Source organism: Vitis riparia, chromosome 5 (genome assembly GCF_004353265.1).
Source record: "Vitis riparia cultivar Riparia Gloire de Montpellier isolate 1030 chromosome 5, EGFV_Vit.rip_1.0, whole genome shotgun sequence".
NCBI lineage: Eukaryota > Viridiplantae > Streptophyta > Magnoliopsida > Vitales > Vitaceae > Vitis > Vitis riparia.
The window spans coordinates 19678509-19697986 of NC_048435.1; the positions used below are offsets into that span (position 1 = coordinate 19678509).

The window sequence follows — 19478 nt, forward strand, 5'->3', positions numbered from 1 at the left end:
CAAGCTAAAGCATGAGGTAGAGAGTGAAATAGAGAAAGAAAAGAGGGAGGAAATCAAAGGAAAGAAAAAAGGGAAAATGATAGAGAAAGATGGCTATGATGTTAATATACAAGGAGAACCATAGAGGATAGTCATCAAGGAAGAAATGATGAAGAAACACATGCATCCACCTTTCCCCCAAGCTTTGTATGGCAAAATCACACAAAGCAAGTCTCAAATGAGGGATGCAAACTTCATATGGGATCCGGGCAAGCTAAATCAGGATCAAATTTTTTGATGGACTTAGTCTTTCTAAAGACTAGCTAGTCCATATCTTTTTGTTTTGTTTATTACTTGTTTTAATTTTGATTTCAATGCTTTAATTTTAATTTGTTTTGATGTAACATAGGTTTTTGGGATGATCAAAATCAGGAGGAATGTCAAAAGAGGTGAAAGAAGGAAAAAACATTGGCTGCGAAACTTCGCAGCACAGTACACCATTTCGCAGCTGTGAAATAGGCTGCGAAATTCCCATTTTGTTGCCAAATGATTTCCAAACTTCCAAATAGTTGTGAAATGATCTCCAAGCTTCAAAATGTTTGTAAAATGATTTTCAAGCTTCAAAATGGGTTGCTAAAATGTTTATATTTTTTCCATGGGTTGCGAAAATGTTTTTCTTTTCTTCCTAATGGCTGCAAAATGATCTCCAAGCTGCAAAATGACCTCCAGGCTATAAAAATGACTTGCAAAATGAAGAGAGGTTTGCAAAAACACTTTGCAAAGCCATGAGAAGTTGCAAAAATGCCAACAGAGTCCGCAACCATGCATCTAAAGAGGAGAGCCCTCTCACTGAGATCATACACATGAAGTCTCTCACTCCATTTCTTACCTCCTTAAACCATCAAAGCCCATAGCTCCAGCTGAGGAGACTATGACATCTAAGGAGACTACCAGAACAGAGGTCAAAGTCCTGATTCAACAGGCCATCACAGATGCATCAGCTCCACAGGACCCTACCATTACTTGATCATCTCTTTATTTTTTTTGTATTTACTTATTATATTAGTATAGATAATTCCATATTTTGATGTCTTATATTCTGGAATTGGATGAATTACTGATGATGCATCATATATAGACATCATTTTTTGTTTAAACTTGACATTTTTCTATTTCCTCTACTCACTAACTCATATATAGTTGTCACTCTTAGGATATCATAAGCCTATGTCCATTGTCCCTTTCAAATATCTAAGAATTCGTTTTACGACACTTAATTGAGATTCTTTAGGACAAGATTGAAATCTAGCATACAAGCATACACTATACATGATGTCGGGTCTACTAGTGGTCAAATATAGAAAAAGAACCTATCATGCCTCTATATATAGTTGAGTCAATGGATTGACCTTTCTCATCCTTATCAAGCTTGATGGATGAGCTCATTGGAGTCTTCATTGTTTTGGCTTCTTCCATGTTGAACATTTTGAGAAGATCTCTTATATATTTTGCTTGATTGATGAAGGTTCCTTCCTTTAGTTGCTTGATTTGAAGTTCAAGAAAGAAGTTAAGTTATCCCATCATGCTCATTTCAAACTCACTATCCATGCACTTAAAAAATTCTTCACAAAGAGAGACATTAGTAGCTCCAAAAATAATATCATCAACATATATTTGAACTAAGAGCATGTCATTTTTTTGGTCTTTATGAAAAAAGTTGTGTCAATTTTTTCCATTTTAAAACTCTTTTTCAAAATAAATTTACTCAATCTTTCATACCATGCTCTAGGTGCTTGTTTCAACCCATAAAGTGCCTTTTTAAGTTTAGAAACATGGTTAGGAAAGTTAAAACTTTGAAAGCTGGGTGGTTGTTCAACATATACTTTTTCATTTATAAAGCCATTTAAGATAACACTTTTCATATCCATTTGATATAAAATAAAGTATTTAAAACATGCAAAGTCAAGTAGCATCCTAATGGCTTCCAATCTAGCTAAAGAGGCAAAGGTTTCTTCATAATCTATCCATTCTTTTTGATTAAAACCTTGGGCTACCAATCTTGCTTTATTTCTAACAATTATGCCATTTTCATCCATTTTATTTCTAAACACCCATCTAGTTCCAATAACACTTTGATTTGAAGGTCTTGACACTAATTCCCATACTTCACTTCTTTCAAAATGATTTAACTCTTCTTGCATAGCAATCATCCAATTTTCATCAACTAAAGCGTCATTTATATTTTTAGGTTCAATTTGAGGGATAAAAGCAAGATTATTGCAAATATTTCTAAGAGATGATCTAGTTCTTAGCCCACTAGATGGATTACATATAATTTGATATTGTGGGTGGTTGATGACAAACTTCCAATATTTAGGAAGGTCTTGGCTTGATTCACCTTGCACTTGTTGAGGAGGGGGTAGTGCCAATGGTGATTTTTTTTTCTTGGAATCTTCTCCAATTTCTTCTTGTTGCTTTCTATCTTCAATTTGCAATTTTCTTATGGAGGTTTCCAAGCTTAAATCATCATCAAAACTCTCTCTTTCTTGGAGAGAATTGTTAGATTCATAAAAATAACATGGATGGACTCCTCTACAACCATGGTTCTTTTGTTGAAAACTCTAAAGGCTTTACTTGAAGTTGAGTAACCAAGGAAAATTCCAACATCTAATTTTGCATCAAATTTTCCAAGATTGTTTTTAGTGTTTAATATAAAACATTTGCACCCAAAGACTTTGAAATAACTAATGTTGGGTTTTTTGTTTTTCCAAAGCTCATAGGGAGTTTTCTTAAGAATGAGCCTTAATAATATTCTATTTAAAACATAACAAGAGGTGTTAATCACTTCGGCTCAAAAATATTTTGTAAATTATTTTCATTTAGCATGGTTCTAGCTATTTCTTGAAGAGTTCTATTTTTCCTTTCAACTACCCCATTTTGTTGAGGAGTTCTAGGAGTTGAAAAATTATGGTTAATACCATGCTCATTGCAATATTCTTCAAAATCAATATTTTCAAATTCTCTCCCATGATCACTTCTTATACAAGTAATTGTAAAACCTTTTTCATTTTGAACCTTATTGCAAAACTTTGAAAACTCATAAAAGACTTCATTATTTTGAGTTAAAAACAAAACCCATGTGTATCTAGAGAAGTCATCCACAATAACATATGCGTAAGATTTTCCTCCAAGACTTGGTGTCCTAGAGGGACTAAATAAATCCATATGAAACAACTCAAGAGGTCTAGATGTTAAAATGAAATTTTTGTTTTTGAAAGAGTTTTTGATTTGCTTTCCCATTTGAGAAGATTCACAAACTTTGTCTTTTTGAAAATTTATTTTGGGAGGGCCTTTAATAAGTTCATCTTTGTTGAGTTGGGAAATGAGGTCCATGTTAGCATGTCCCAACCTCCTATGCCACAACCAATTTTGATCATGCATGCTTGAAAAGCATCTATCATGGCCATCATATTTTGAAATATTTATAGTGTAAACATTATCACATCTATTGCCCATGAAAATGGTTTTATCATTTTGAATATCCTTGATGATGCAATGAGATGCTTCAAAAATCATTTAAAACCTTTGTCACAAAGTTGACTAATGCTTAAAAGGTTATGTTTTAAACCATCCACTAATAAAACACTTTCAATAAGAGAGGATGTGCCATTACTAATGTTGCCTTGACCAATGATTCTTCCTTTTGCATTGTCTCCAAAGGTAACATATCCTCCCTTTCTCTTTGTAAGGAAAGCAAACTTGGATTCATCCCTGGTCATGTGTCTTGATCATCCACTATCCAAGAACTACTTATCCTTCTTTAAACCCTACAAAATAAAATTCAAGTTGATTTAGGTACCCATATCTTTTTGGGTCCTTGAGGGTTAGTGACCTTGGATTTTTCAATCCAAACCTTTTTAGCTTTTGCATTTGAATTCTTTTGAGAACCATTTCTTAAGGGACATGTACTACTAATGTGCCCTCCTCTTCCACAAGAATTGCAAGTGGTAGAAGGACTTGCACTTGAGGATTATTTTACAAAGTAGTTTTTAAAATACTTTTGATTTTTTGAAGATTTGAAACCTAGCCCTTGTTTGTCAAAAACACATTTTTGGCTAGCTAAAATCATTTCAAAAGATTTTTGTCCATAAGAAAAAATTAAAAGAGAGGAGGTCAACCATTCATTTTTTTTTTTTTCAAAATCTCATTTTCTTTTTTAAGATGAGTTTTAGAAATTTCAATAATTGAAAAATTTTCTTTCACTTCTTCAAGTTCTTGAATTTTCTTTTTAAGAAAATTATTTTTCAAACTAAGTTTTTCAAAATCCTCATATAATTCTTCAAAAACATCATGCATATCTTCATCACTAAAGTTAGAGTTTACCTCACCAAGTTCATCTATTGCCATGAAGCACATGTTTACCACTTCTTTCTCATTTTCTTCTTTGGAAGATTCTTAACTTTCACTCCAAATGGCCATCATTGCATGGCCTTCTTCATTCTTCTCTTAGGTTCACTTTTGTAGAGATGACAATCATACTTAATGTGTCTCGGTTTTTTGCATTTGAAACACACCGAATCTCTTTTCTCTTCCCATTTCTCCTTGTCACCATAAGATGAAGATTCCTTTTAAAAAGGTCTCTTCTAGAGGTGAACTTTATTCCTCTAAACCTTTCACCCCTCATTTATTTGTTGAGCTTTCTTGTGATGAGGGCTAAATCATCATCTTCTTCACTTGGTTTCTCTTCTTCAACATCTTCTTCTTCCTTAGTTGTAGCTTTGAGAGCTATGCTCTTCTTCTTTTTGTCTTCACCCTCTTGTAGCTTCTTTGCCAAATTGATCTCATATGTCATTAATGACCCTATGAGCTCCTCCATAGGTAACTTGGTAAAGTCTTTTGCTTCTTGAATTGCGGTGACCTTTGTATGCCACTTTGATGGGAGTGACCTCAATATCTTCATCACTTTTTTGAATTCCTTGTAGGTCTTTCCCAATGCTTCAAGACCATTGACAATGTCGGTGAACCTAGTGATCATCTCAACAATAGTCTCATTTTCTTTCATAAAAAATAATTCATAGCTATGGACAAGTAAATTCATTTTTGATCATTTCACTTGATTTGTTCCTTCATGAGTTATTTCAAGTAATCTCCAAAGTTCTTTAGCCAATTTACATTGACATATTCTATTATATTCATTTCTATCCATAGCATATTGAAAGTAAAAACGACCTTAGCATTTAATTGAAAATTTCTTTTATCAAGCTCATTCCATTCTTGCTTGGGTTTTGGAACCATGACTCCATCAACTAGTTTTGTAGGAAAAGTTGGGCCATCTTTAATGACGTCCCATACGCCTAAATCAGTTGATTATAAATACTAAGTCATTTTAGTTTTCCAATAGGGATAGTCGGTTCCCATAAAAAATGGAGCTTGATGTTTTTCAAAAATTTCATTATGAGATGAGCTTGATGGAATAGCCATTTCCTCTTATAATATGAGATCTTAAACAAGAGGTCTAGCTTTGATATCAATTGAGAAAATAAAGGCTAGGCTTAAATGAGGAAAACACCAAAGAGGGGGGTGAATTGGGTTTTTCAAAAACTTTTTCAACACAACAAATTCAAGCACAATATAATAAAAAATAAAGAGATAGAGTTAGAGAATTCAAACTTGGATTTTATAGTGGTTCGACACTTCCTTGCCTACATCCACTCTCCTCAAGCTCCTAACCGAGTGAGGGTTCCACTAACTTGAAGCTTCAACCAAGCTTCTAAACTTCTTTACACTTGGATTCCTGTTCCAATGGGCTCTTACACAAACTCTTCAAGATTCAAACATCTTGAAGGCTTTAACACTCAACTTTTACAAGACTGAATTCCTCAACCTAGCTCAAAGATAGCTCAAATGCAAATCAAAACTAGGATGACTCACAATGGTGCACTAAAAGATATGCAAGTGAGGATTTAATGCACTAAGAAATAAATGAGAGCTTTTAAGGCAATAACAAGTGAGTAGACAATTGATTGCAAGTGTTCTCTATGTCATAAATAAAGTGGAGCTCTCAATTTATAGGTTTCTAAGCTCAGGAGCTAAGAATAGCAAAAAACAGCCTCAACTGGTCGAGTTGGGGGTCGACCGGGAAGAAGGGAACCTCAACTAGGAAGTGAATACTACTAGAAGAGAGAGAGAGAGTGTGTTTTTGACACTTCTCGACCGGACAAGGGCAACCGGTTGACCGGTTCCCTGGCCGGTTGAGCCGGTTGGTCTATGCCTCAGCTGGTTCATTCTTTTTGCCTCGAAAATCTATCTTTTTCAATTCTTTTCCTTTCTAAGACTTAGGCAAGATCTTTAGGTAAATTAATATGCCAATTTTGAAACTTTTTGCCTAAGGTACATTTGATAAAACTCGGGTTTTAATGAAATCGTAATTTTAAAGAATAAATTGAGTTTTCAAAGATGCATGAAAAGATATGAAAAACCTAAGTGCACCCATGCATTCATCTTACATTTGTTTCCTATGATAAAAAGTCTTCTAAAAGTCTCGATCTTGTATTCATTTGGTCATTTGATGAATTTCAAAAAATATACCTAAGATTCTTTACCATTCAAACCAATTAGTCACTTAACCATGGTTTGTTATCATCGAAACCTGATTAGGAGAACCCTTGGGCTAACACTTCATTTCTCATTTTTCATCTTATGCATTTCTCCATTTGCATATGTTACCACTCTCGCCATACTTAATAACTCTTGGAACTCTTTGTATGCACATTTAGCCATTTCTCTAACATGATTGAAAGTGGTTCTTGCAACTTGCATTATTTTCACCTCTTAAACCTGAAATTTATCTCAAGATATATATTAGACTCATGGCTAGGGTTTTAGCAACAATTTGAGTTAAGTTAGGTGAATTAAACCTTTAATTGAATAATTCATATTTTATATGTGCCATTAGAGCACAATTTGTGGCTCTAATCATCTCCCATCAGCTTGAATTTTACTAGTCCTTAACAAATAAAGAGAACAAAAAAAAAAAAAAAAAAAAAATGAAACAAGGGTAGTGAATTTCATGCAAGCATAGTGACTTAGCCATTACATTTCACGCAAAATACTAAGCAATCAAAATTTCTCTCAATTGAGAGCGGGAGTACAAAATAGATAATTTCTTAGTTTTTCTACTTTACCCTCCTACATATAAGCATGTATTTATGTTGAGCATGCCCTTTAGTGTCCCTTAGACCTCCCTTGAATCAATTGTGAACAACTTATCATGTTGGAAAGAGCCCATGACTTAGATCTTCTATGTAACTCATAATATACTCATGTCATATACAATGCAAGTGATATAGATGTGAATGCTCATATAAAAAATAATGCAATCATGGATATAGATGGATGACCATAAATCATAACATATAAATATATAAATGAAATCTTATTCCGTTACATCATATCATGCTTTAAAGTGCTCTATCCTAACGTGATCCCCTTGACTTTGTGGTACTTCATCCTCGACATGACTTTAGCAAACCTCTTAAACTATGCCCTATGAGATTACTTAAGCCCATATAGCGTTTTCTTTAGTCTCTACATAAAATTAGTGCCGAAATTCCCATCAAATCCTAATGGAGCCTCCATGTAGACTAAAAAAGGAATTTTTAACATCAAATTATTATAAAGACCAACCAAAGTAAACAACCAAATATAATAAGACTTGAACTATGTTCATCTTTGCCATTGGTACAAAGGTTTCTTAGTAATCCACTCCATAAGTCTGGGTATAACCGTTAACTACTAATCTAATTTTGTAGCTTTCTAGAGTCCCATCATCTTTGTACTTCACAATGAACGCCCACTTACATCCAACTAGTCTATTCCCTTTAGGAAGTTTTACAACCTCCTATGTTTGATTTTTCTCAAGTTCTCTTTTTCCTCACTCGTGGTATTTCTCCAATTCTCATCCCTAATTGTCTCTTAAACATTTTTTTTTTTGGATTTCTAAGGGACTTAGGTGACTTTGGAAGCCTTTGTGTGAGGGTGACAATTTATTAAAGAAGACAAAGTTGGAAATAGTGTATTGGATGCCTGTTTGGGTGTCTTTTTTAATGGTAGTAGGCAAATTTAGATCATTAAAGACAAGTTCATCCACATGTTCTTCCACGAGTTGGTCACTATGTGGTGAAAAAGGTGAATTAAGAGAGGAAAATGGTTCAACATCTATTATGGGATCCAATGATTGGACTTGTTACTACTCAGACAAGACAACTTCCTTCTTGAATAGATAAGTTGGGTGAAAGGGTAGAAAAGAGGTCATAGGTAAGTGAAGATTTGGTAGATCTAACAAAATAAGACTTATATTCTAACAAAGTCTTCCTTTGAATATAAGTTTTAGGTTAGAAGGGTTAGTTTTCCCCAAAAGTAAAATATATGGATGTAAAGAATGTTATGGAAGATGGATGATTACTTCTATATCCTTTCTTTGTTAGGGAGTAGATAAAGATACACATTAGGGCTCTAGGATCTAGCTTGCTATAATTTTGTTACGGATATGAACATATGAGACACCCAAACATTTTTAGAAGCGTGTTGGTTGACACCATTGAAGTCAAGTAAAAAATGTGAGAGGACAACTATTGGGGATTGATGATCTAGAACCTTAGAAGGCATTTTCTTTATCAAATTTGTTGTTGTTAAAACAACTTCCCCTTAGTAGGACTTAGGCGCATTATTTTAGAATAGTAAGCCTCTTATGACTTCAACCATACACTTTTTTTTTTTTTTCTTTTTGCAACCTCATTTTGTTGTGGGGTATTAATGCAAGAAGATTGATGAAGAAAAGGTGAAAGGTCATGATTAAATTATTCCCTCTTATTTTTTGACTTAATAACTTTTATTCTCACTCCAAATTTTTCAATCATTTTGTGACATAAAGCCTTGTTTGGTAATTGTTTTTGAAAAACTAGTTTCTAAGAACAATTTTTAAAAATTATTATCTAATGTTTTGTAGAATAAAAGTCTGTTTGAGAATCTAAAATTATTTTTTTACCTATTTTTAATATTTTTAAATATGTTTTAAAAATAATTTTTATGTTTATAGCTTTATTTTTAATCATTATATATGTTTGTATAATTATTCTTTAAAACAACTGAAAACAACTAAAATAAGTTATCTGAAAACATCATGTTTTTTGTTTTCAGATAATAGAAAACAGAAAACAGTTTGTGATTGTTAAACGTATCTTTCAGTTTTTTTGTTCTAAAAAACAGAAAATTGTTATTAAAAATAATTTCCAAATAGGATCTAAGGAATTCATTACTCACATCAAACTTATTTTTTAGTAGATAAAGCCAAGTTACCTTAATACAATTATCTATGAAAGATACAAATCATCTAAAATTAGAAATATTTAGAATTCTAGGAGGACCCAATGCATTGATATGAATTAATGTGATGGATGAAATGAGTTTTTATTATTTACTAGAAACAAGTTTCAGTGGTGTCTAGGCTGCCTAGCCAAATCATAGACTTGACAATGGAATGCAGTGACATCCGAGTTTTCAAACAAGGGAGGAAACATTTGTTTTAGAAAAAAGAAAGGGTTATGTCCTAATTTTCAATGACACATTCAAATCAGGTCCTTATTGGATGAAAGTTTTTGAGAGAGGTTGGAGAGTGGTAACCTGTCATTGTTTCCACAACAAGCTACAGGAATGAATATTTAACGAGATCTAAATAATTATATTGGATAATCTTTTAACTTAAAAAAGAATATTCCTAGGAAATAATTACCTTTCAAATATCAAATTCACAATCATTATTTATTGTAACCATCATATTTTAATGGTCATTATATATGAATATATGCTTGTATGGATGTATGTTCTATGAGAAAAAAGAAGAAGGATCATTTGTCTTCATCTTCCAGGGGGCCTATGCCATGTACATATGGCGATGTTTTATTTGCAAGAAATTTATTTTTTGTGGCATCTTTTACTACCCATGGTTTAAATTAATGTAAAGAACATATAAAAGAATTTAAAACTGTAATAGTTTATGCTATTTTTCTTTTTTCTTAATATTTTCTATGATTTAGACAGAACTTAGATCATACACATGAACAGTGAACAGTTGTGTTTGAAATTTGATGACTGATGGAAAGAGTAGAATCTTTAGTCATCACCACATGCATTGAAAAATCTTATAACCAGTATGAAACTTGTAGATGATAACTTAATCCTGACTTATAAGATGTGACTGCATATAAGTATACCACTGATGCAAACAAAACCTTCTTATACGGTAGTATTTATATGATCATTCTTAGGTGAAGAATTGACTCAATTATATGCATAAAAAAATTTATCCTTATAAAAATCAAAGTTCACTCTTTTTCAGGATTTTAATTCCTCTTTTCCACTTGCTACTGCATGTGATTCATCTTCATTGGTATTTATATTCTCATTCATCAACATAGTATTGCATATTAAAAATACTTATATGATATTTGTATTGAATTACAAAGGAGATATATACTCCAAACCTGAAGCAAATTGGAGCATGCAACGGTGGCATGCACTCCTATCAACACTCCATAATATCTAACAACTCCATTCAAACTCCAAATGCTCAAGAAGAGCATTTTGTTATTATATGTTTCACACACACACATATATATATATATATATATGGTTAAGTAGAACACTTTGCTGTTGCTCCATGTACACTCTAGCAGTGGGCAGCATTAGGGAATTTGCACTTTTTTGGAAGTTGCAATGCAAGGTTGGGGTCAATTCCCATGGAAGGCAGCAGTTTGGAGTTTCGGTAGGAGCAGAGGCAGTGCATATCGGCGTGGGAGAGCGCTGAGCAGCACGCGGCCGAAGGTGGAGCAGGGTTTGGAGGAGAAACCGCTGGCTTGCATGCCATCAGACCCTCCCCGGACATGTTGCATATGGTCTGGGCATTGCTGCTGGCCAAAGATGCCAACACTAGAGCCACTATTGCAAGCTTCCCGAATGCCTCCATCACTCCAGATCAGTACTACAATATGCAGATCACTCTCTCTTTTGTTTCTCTTCTTTTGCTGGTGGTATTGAGAAGTGGGTCTGTGCTTATAAAGGGAGAAAATGACGGGAAGGCGTTGAAGTATAGTAAGATTGGTGAGGAAAGAGATAAGATTGTGCAATCCGTGACTGAATATTGGGATGCACGATGCCCACAGTGTAGTGTCACGGGCAGTGCACTAGTGGTGTGGAGAAGTCTTTGTTTTGTCTTTGTTTTGTCCGTCTTCTTTGTCTCAACTATTGGAATATATCTATATGATTTTTGTGATGAAATTAGAAAATGATTTTAAAGTTTCCAACGTACTTTGAATGTATATGATCTTTTGTTCAATTATTTTCTCTGGAATATTTCCAATACACACTGAATTCTCTAAAGAATTAAGAATCACTTGGTTTAGGTTGGGGGTGCTATCATGATTGAGTACTTCATTTCTAATTAATGGTTTAAGAATTTTAGAACCACACATATCTAGATAGATGTGTTATAGCCATCATGGTATTAGGTTATTAATTTTCCCTTGTTAAACACATTTAGGGCATGTTTGATAGCGATTTTAGAAAGTATTTTTTCAATCCTCTTTAATACTTAAATTTTTTTTTTGTTCAAGTATTAGAGATGTTAGAAATGTTTTTTAAAATCATTACCAAATGTACTCTTAATTAGAGGATAAACTAATTTAATTTCAATCAAGCTTAACTATAGATCAAACCTTGTTTGAGATTAATTATATTTGGTTTACAATTTAAACTTGTGTATTAGTGAACATGGAGTCTTCTTGTAATTGAGTTTTAACTATGAGAATATGACGTGCTAAATTTAATTTGATACGAAACCTTGAAAGTCAAGGTAGTTGGGCTTAAAATTATATATTAAAAAGCATGGGTGGGTGACAGCCCTAGAGTATGTCATCTCATGCATTCTCTACACATTATGTAAGGGGTTGTCTGGCTTCATTTGTAGCCCTCAAAACCTACTGGAAATGGTAGGATTTAGAAAGAAAGAGAACAATAGATAAAATAAAGAAATAAAGGTGAGGAGGAGAAAAGGTTGGATAAAAGAAATATTATATAGGATATTTCTTAATTTTATATGTGATTATAATTAAATTTTTATAGATTAAGGAAAGCTAGTGAAATATTTTTATAAATATTTTAGATCATGAGGAGAAAAAGTCATGAGTTAGAGAGAGAGATGGGATAGATATGTGAGGAAGAGCGAGGGACACCTGATTGAACGAGAGAGCTCAGTAGAGTGTAGATGTGAAGAAGAGTTAGAGACACTTAATGAAATAAAATGACTTATAGATCAAGGTGGAGATACAAAAAGACCTAATATTTGTATCTATTTTTTTGTCCTCTGTAATATTTTTTTTATCATGTAATGGAATGTTCTCTCATATGTGAGGTAGATATGATTGGCCAAACTATGTTAAAACCCCATGTACCTTTTGTGTGGTTTGCTTTATTTTTGCATTCTTCTTTTAATATGTTTACATTGACACAACAAAATGGTTATTTAAAGTGAATAATCTATGAATTATCCCTCAAAACTGATTCCAAGATGCTAAAATTATGTTTTTCTTAATTAGATTTAATTAGAGTTTATTAGGATGGTTATGCACAAAGATTTTATTAAGCCACTTTTAAGGAAGAATAAACATCTTTATTTTGTTTAGTTTTCTTTAATTTTTATAGTTTAAAGATGAGTTTTGAAATAGTGATAAAAGGTTTGGTGAATTATATATGCATCATACGGGGTGTATATAATATGTATAAATTGGGTTTTTAAGATGTTTTGTTTGTACATAAAAAATTATGAAACACATGTTAAATTAATTGAGACACGTATAAATTAATTTGGGGGAGATTGTAGTAATAATTTGAATCAAAACTTTATAGTTGCATTGCATAAGTAGGAAATAAAAACTTGTTATTTGTGTTCCACAGTAGTTTATTATTATAACTAATGGTGGTAGATTTACATAGGTAGGAAATTTTATCTCAATCTATTTGTACCTTCGTTTCATTTTCCTAGATTATGTGCTAGAGTTTATATATTACATATGATCTTGTGAGGTATTTCAAATGTGCCATGATATCCTTGTTGCATATACATTAGTCCAAGAAATTCCTTCCATTAGTGCGAACTTAATTATGGGACAAGTCACCACCTTCTAACAATTTTATGATTATTGTGTTGTGAGGGTAATCAAAGTATGTCCAAGTGGTCTTAGTATTGGCTGGTTTGAGGTGGTCTGAAAATAAAAATCATTCTTTACTATCAATAAAGCTTGTTAAGTGTTCAGGTCAGCTTTGTGAAGGTGGTTTGTTTACATGGCAAGTGATGTGGTATTTAACTCTAGTGAATAATATCCAGAATATGAATTAGAATGTGGAGAGTTATCTATGAGTAGCTGTAGATATTATTTATGGTTATATGGGACCATGAGTCCTTCGTTGAAAATCCTTATAAGATATTCAAGGAGCTAGAACACTTTGTTGTAGTTGTACAGGGTTTGTCTCACCTTTGGTTTTATTCCTAGGGACATTGGGTTATTCCTACCTTTGTGTTATAATCCTAAAAGACGTGTTTAGCTATTGTTATATCTACTACAAAAATAATTTATGATGTCACTATTTATGGTGTCGCATTTAAAATAATGACACCATTGAGCTTAAAATTTATAAAGGTGACACATCATGTAAAAAATCTTCAATTATAGGGTAGTTAAATGATGCTAATTTAAGATTTATGGTGTCATTTTTTGGAAGTGACACCATATGAAATAAAATTTTTAAAACTTTATAACTCAATGGGCCATTTTTTAAAATAGTGAGTAGGAACAATTTATGAAAAGTCCATGGTTTCCATATATACATTAACTAATATAAAAGATCTTATTGCTTAACCCTAACCATCGTTTTCTTCTCCTTCTTCTCACACCCATGGTCGGGACACCCATAATTGATATTCTTTGCTTCCTAAAATCTCGGGTAAGTCAAAATCCCTTATCTATCATCTTCATTTTTTTTTATTAATGCAAAAATCTTTGTTAGTATAATTGTTTTATATCTCTTGATTTAATATATCTATGATGTGGGTTTTGTAAATGGTGTTTTTTTATCGAGTTCCAGGGAAGTAAAAACTAGGTTTAACATTCTAACATATTTTTCATTTCATTGCTAATAAGCCCCAAAACAAATGAAAACAAGAAAAATGAATGATTTTTAAAATTTTTGTCTAATTGAGAATGAGAGATACACTAGTTTGTAGTATTTTTTCACATGAAATAATATTTTATTGGAGACTTGACTATATAGTGTAGTGGTTGTAATTTTTCACATGTGAAAATATTTTATTGAAGACTTGACTATATTTGATACTTTTTTCCACCGTACTAGGAGCTTTTTGGTGAAGTCTAACAACAAAAATTGACATCTACTACAAGATGGTGCTCAATTAATCCAAAAGCACTTAAGCTATTTAGGGTTTTCTTTAGTTAACCTAAGAAAACATTGCCACTTTCTTTGTATTGAGTCACCTAAATGGAATATAATATTGGGTATCTGAGTGGTAAAGGGTATTATAAATATGACTTTTTTTTCTAGAGTCACCTACATGGAATGAATTATTGGTAGGTGAACAAAATATTGGGGTGATTGTAATAGTTGAATTCGTAAATGGAAGAGAAGTGTATGTTGCTTTGTTTATTCTATAAAAACAATAATTTTAGTAGTTGAAATTTACATGTTTTGTTGTTTTATAAAAACAATAATTTTAGTATTTAAAATTTTAAAATGTGAATGAAATGCTTGAAAATATGTTTTGAAAAATAGGATAGTAATAAATGGAAAATAGCTCATTTCCTAAAAATATTTTGACTATGGTTAAAATATATTTTTGTGAAAGTATTTAAAAATGAATCAAAATATTAATAATTTTTATTTTGTTTGAAAATAATTTAGGAATATAAAATAATATTGGGGATAATTTTTGAGTTTAAATTGGGTTATAAATGGTTAATTTTTTTGGGACTATCTTTTTTGAAAATAATCCAGTGATAATTTTTTAAAATAAGAATGTTGAAATAATTTTAAAAATAAAATTTTGTTGGCAATGATTTTTCTAAAAGTATTTTAGGCATAAATGGAAATTTCTTGTATGAAAATAAGAGAATATATATATATATATATATATATATATATAGACTTCTTTGATATTTAATAAACAAGTGAATTTTTCTCTAAAAAAATAAAATAATAATTTCTCTATATAATAAAATAATTTATATATGAGATAGTTGTCAATAAGAAAGTTTTAAAAATAAATTTAGGATAAAATATTTTTTAGTAAGTTTTGTTTAGATAATTCAAGAATAAAGTAGTTTATTAATTTTTCTTAAAAAATAATATTCTTCTTTCTTTTTTGAATTGATCAATTTTTTTAGAAATAAAATTGTTAGGTTCTATTCTTTGTAAATGTTTAAGAAATTCTAAAAAATGCTTTAAAAATAAAATGACCTTTCTACCACATTCTTTGTAATAAATAATTGTTTTTTATACATATTGTAAAGTAAAAAAAAAAAAAAAAAGTCTTTGTTCAATTAACCTAAGAAGACATTCCTACTTTTCTTTGTGTTGAGAGTCACCTAAATGGAATAAAATATTCAATATCATAGGAGAGTAAAAAGTATTGTAGAAATGAATTTGTTGAGAGAGTTATCTAAATGGAATGAGATATTGGTAAGTGAATAAAATATTATGATGATTGTAATAGTTGACTTAGTGAGTGGAGGATCGAGAAGTGTATGCTTCTTTGTTTATTATATAAAACCAATAATTTTAGTAGTTGAAAACTTGTATGAAATGACTGAAAATATTTTCTGAAAAATAAGATAATAATAAATGGATAATAGCTCATTTTCTAAAAATCTTTTAATAAATTAAAATAACTTGTAGTTAAAATATATTCTTTTGAAAGTATTTAAAAATGAACCAATATATTAATAATTGTTATTTTGTTTGAAAATAATTTAAGAGTAAAAAAAATAATACTGAGGATAATTTTTGAGTTTAAATTGGGTTATAAAGGTTTTTTTAGGACTTTATCTTTTTTGAAAATAATCAAATGATAAAATGCTTTTTTAATAAGAATTTGAAAATAATTTTAAAAATAAAATGTTTTGGTAATGATTAATTTTTTAAAAGTAATTTAGGCATAAATGGAAATTTCTCGTATGAAAATAAGGGGATTTAATAAAAAGAAAGGAGAAAGAGGCAACAAGATTTAGGTTTTTAGATATGATTCTTATGCTATACATTATAGGACATAAACGTTACTTTATTTGGAATTGAGAATTTTGGGTTTTTGGATGCAACTCTTATGTCATTTTATGGTTAGCCGGTTTTATGCATATGAAATGCAGGTATACATGAATGTTAGGAAGCTTAACATTTCTAAATCATGTTTTAATGTGTATTCACTTTTCTTTTTTAGTTTTGGTGGGGTTGATGTACTATCATTTTGTGAACATTTGATATATAAATATTGATCATTCATGGTGAGTCCCTTAGTTTTTATATGATTGAATTTTTCATTGGTATTGTGTAACATTACTTATTCTTTACGAACTATTTTTATATCAAAATGAGAAAAAGGAAAAAGAAAAAAAGAAAACATTAGTACTTAGATTTGTTAATTGTTTATAACATCACATTTTTATTTTCAATAAGAACTCTAAAACTCATTAAACTACGAAATGCAGGTATACACTCTTGGGAGGATAGTATGAAGAATAAAAAGAAATGAGAAAGATGCAACAAGATTTAGGTTTTTAGATATGACTCTTATGCCATACATTATAGGACATAAACGTTACTTTATTTGGAATTGAGAATTTTGGGTTTTTGGATGCAACTCTTGTGTCATTTTATGGTTAGCCGATTTTATGCATATGAAATGCAAGTATACATGAATGTTGGGAAGCTTAACATTTCCAAATCATGTTTTAATGTATATTCAGTTTTCATTTTTAGTTTTGGTGGGTTTGATGTACTATCATTTTGTGAACACTTGATATACAAATATTATTGGATGATGAATGTGTTACAAGTTAATTCATAAGCATTATGAAAATATAAGTTAAATGTAATATGATTATATGGACAATTTACACAGGTTGGTCTTATTTATTAATAAGCATTACAAAAATCTACAAATTAATCAACAAAAAACAACCATATCTTGCATAATCATGTACAATGATGTGACACCATATATTAAAGGTGATACATTTAATGTGACACCATAACTCGAAGATAATGCATTTAATATGACACCTTATATATCTCATACAACTCTATATCAAATTAAGCATCATTAAAAATATATGGTGTCGCTTCTGAATGTGTCACCATTTATCTGCTTTGGTGTCGCTTCCAAATACGTCACCAATTGATGATACCCTCCATGGTGTCAGTAGATAAGGTGATGCTATGTTGTAGTAACACCCTATGTTTATAGTGACTTATTATAAATGTCACCATATATCTTTTTCCTTGTAGTAATTATAATTTTCTAAAAGGTAACTAGATTGGTTCTAACATTTGGTATGAGTCTTAATTGATATAGGATATGACTATTGTTGGTTGGAAGTCCTATAATTTATCATTCTTTGTGATAAAGTGTTATCTCGAATGGAAGGGGTAATGGAATTTTCCTTGGCAGGGATTCTTAGGTTATTTAGATATAAGAGAATGGAAGGGGTAAAGCATAGATTGGGCCACTTACTACTTTTATTCTTGTTTGAGATTATTCCATGCTTGCTAATGATTAAAGTAGTGAAATTCATGTTATTATATATTTGTCATAGTTTGATTTATTTTTTAAGGATATACATGAAATGAGCATAGATTTTTCTACTAAGTTGTGGACTCACCCTAATCTTTTTATAAATAGATGCAAGTAAAAAAGATATTAACCGAGGAAGATACTTAAGCATTGCATGTGGTGTTGACTTGATATTGTTTCGTTTATGTTGAGATTTTTTTTGAGGCTTTTGACTTTATACTAAAAGGGTGAATAAGCTATTTAGGGGATGTGATGTAATATTTTGGTAACTCGAAATTTTGGTATTCCTCATGAAGACTAGGAACATAGGATATGATGTATGACTCGTTGTAAAATTTTTTTTGGCTTGTAAGATATTAAATAGTGTTGTTATGTATGATATATTAGCAAGTCTTGATCTTAAAGTAGGTTTCATATTTATGCATCATATATCCTTAAATTCCATATACATTAAGGTGAGACTCATCACATCTTGATCAACATTAAATTTTGGACTGACTAGTTGAATCCACTACTATAGAGGATTAATTAATGAGTTTAGGATTGGATTGTGACAATACACTTCATACAAAACCTATTTTAAGAAAAAAAATTGAAAAGAAATAGGAACTTTCAATTGTGCTTGTTACATATAACATACCTTAATGGCATTCATATAAAAAACAATCAAACTTAACATTGTTCCACTAAAATGCAATTAATAGTGCAATGGTTACTAGTTGTGAGGTCTCCTTCTTGGTTGATGTTTTTCTCTTCTTTGCACTAGTGGTTATTGGGATGACTCTATTAGTTGGGCTGCCAGGATAACTATCCATGTTGGCTGGGCTATTAGGATATCTTTGCTTGGTTGCTTGGTTGTTACTTTGATTCTTCTTAGTTGGGTTAACTTGAATATCCATGCTCGCACTCTTATCGCCTCCTTTCCCTTCTTGTTCTTAGTCTTTTATGCTTCCATGTTCTCTTGATGTGTGCAAATTGGTCACACAAGTAATGTTCATGTGACAGCTGTATATCTTTAATCACAACCATGTTTGAAATGACAAGAGTTTGAAGGAGGATTTGAAGCATCTAAGCAAGGGGTAAATAATGGAAATTTTGGCTTAGAATGCCAATAGATAAAAACTTTCACAATCTCCTTCTTTGACAATTCTAAAACAAAACCTTTTATAATATAAATAAGTATAAGTATGCATGCCTTAACCCACTCTCATACAAGGCACACACACTCAAACTTACAACCTAGGAATTACATAATCTACAACCAAAACTCAACAAATAAAACAATTAGTAGCACTTAAGAGCAATTATCCAACAATCTGAACCTATAGAAATCTTTCCCCATTTTTATCCTAAAAAGAGATAAAGAGAAGAAAGAAATATTTTCAAAAACCCAAAAATATATTGACAATAGGCATAAATAGTGAACCAATAAAAAGAGATAACATTCAAATAGGCTGACGATGCTCTAATAGAAATTAAATATCCATGTAAACATATATACGAAAAGCATCCTCCTTTTAACCCCTACCATGGGATTAGACAAGAATATACAAGTAGAAGCTTTGCCAAACAACCTTTTAAAGGTATC

At 31.1% G+C, this 19478-nt stretch overlaps 1 protein-coding gene across 1 annotated transcript; it reads right to left on the reverse strand.

Moving 5' to 3' along the window:
- Positions 1–10441: 10441 nt before the first annotated feature.
- Positions 10442–11064, reverse strand: LOC117914864 (putative lipid-transfer protein DIR1). Its single transcript, XM_034830370.1, has one exon. It carries the CDS (start codon positions 11000–11002, stop codon positions 10706–10708), a length of 297 nt encoding a protein of 98 aa, XP_034686261.1. The 5' UTR covers positions 11003–11064; the 3' UTR covers positions 10442–10705.
- Between the last annotated feature and the right edge of the window lie 8414 nt (positions 11065–19478).